The sequence below is a fragment of the Penaeus monodon genome, chromosome 21 (genome assembly GCF_015228065.2).
Source record: "Penaeus monodon isolate SGIC_2016 chromosome 21, NSTDA_Pmon_1, whole genome shotgun sequence".
Classification (NCBI taxonomy): domain Eukaryota; kingdom Metazoa; phylum Arthropoda; class Malacostraca; order Decapoda; family Penaeidae; genus Penaeus; species Penaeus monodon.
In genome coordinates this window covers 5819340-5819750 of record NC_051406.1, presented here as the reverse complement: position 1 = coordinate 5819750, position 411 = coordinate 5819340, and the positions used below count along the sequence as shown (strand labels likewise).

The window sequence follows — 411 nt, the reverse complement described above, 5'->3', positions numbered from 1 at the left end:
GCTGTAGAAACCCATATTCTAAGAGACAACAAACTGTAACCCGAAGAACATAAGACAACAACCCATGACTTACGTAACAGAGTGAAGAGCAATCTCGTGTCCGAGCCGATGCAGCTCACTGACCAGGGAGTAGTTAGTGTAAGCGTGGGACACAAAGAACGTCATGGTGATTCGACAGTTGTTGGGGTTCATAAGGGTCTTGAACTCCTCGTAGAAAGGGAAGTTGGAGACAGTGATGGCATCATCGAAGGAGAGGACGACGAACTGTGGCACTTCCGAGAGGTCAAAATCTCCGGGGTGGTAGATAGAGCCGCATAAGCAGTCAGGGAGAATGCAATTCTCGCCTTGGATGCATTCCTCAGGGACGGGAGCCTCCGTGGTGGCCTGGGATTTTGGCAGAGAAAGACAGTT

General features: G+C 50.1%; 1 protein-coding gene across 1 annotated transcript in view; it reads right to left on the bottom strand.

Moving 5' to 3' along the window:
* Positions 1–411, bottom strand: part of LOC119586137 (chitin deacetylase 7-like) — a 3645-nt gene that overhangs the window by 2555 nt on the left and 679 nt on the right. Inside the window, exon 2 of the mRNA XM_037934829.1 lies at positions 74–384. Within this exon, the coding sequence (XP_037790757.1) occupies positions 74–384 (311 nt within the window). The remainder of the gene's footprint in view (positions 1–73; positions 385–411) is intronic.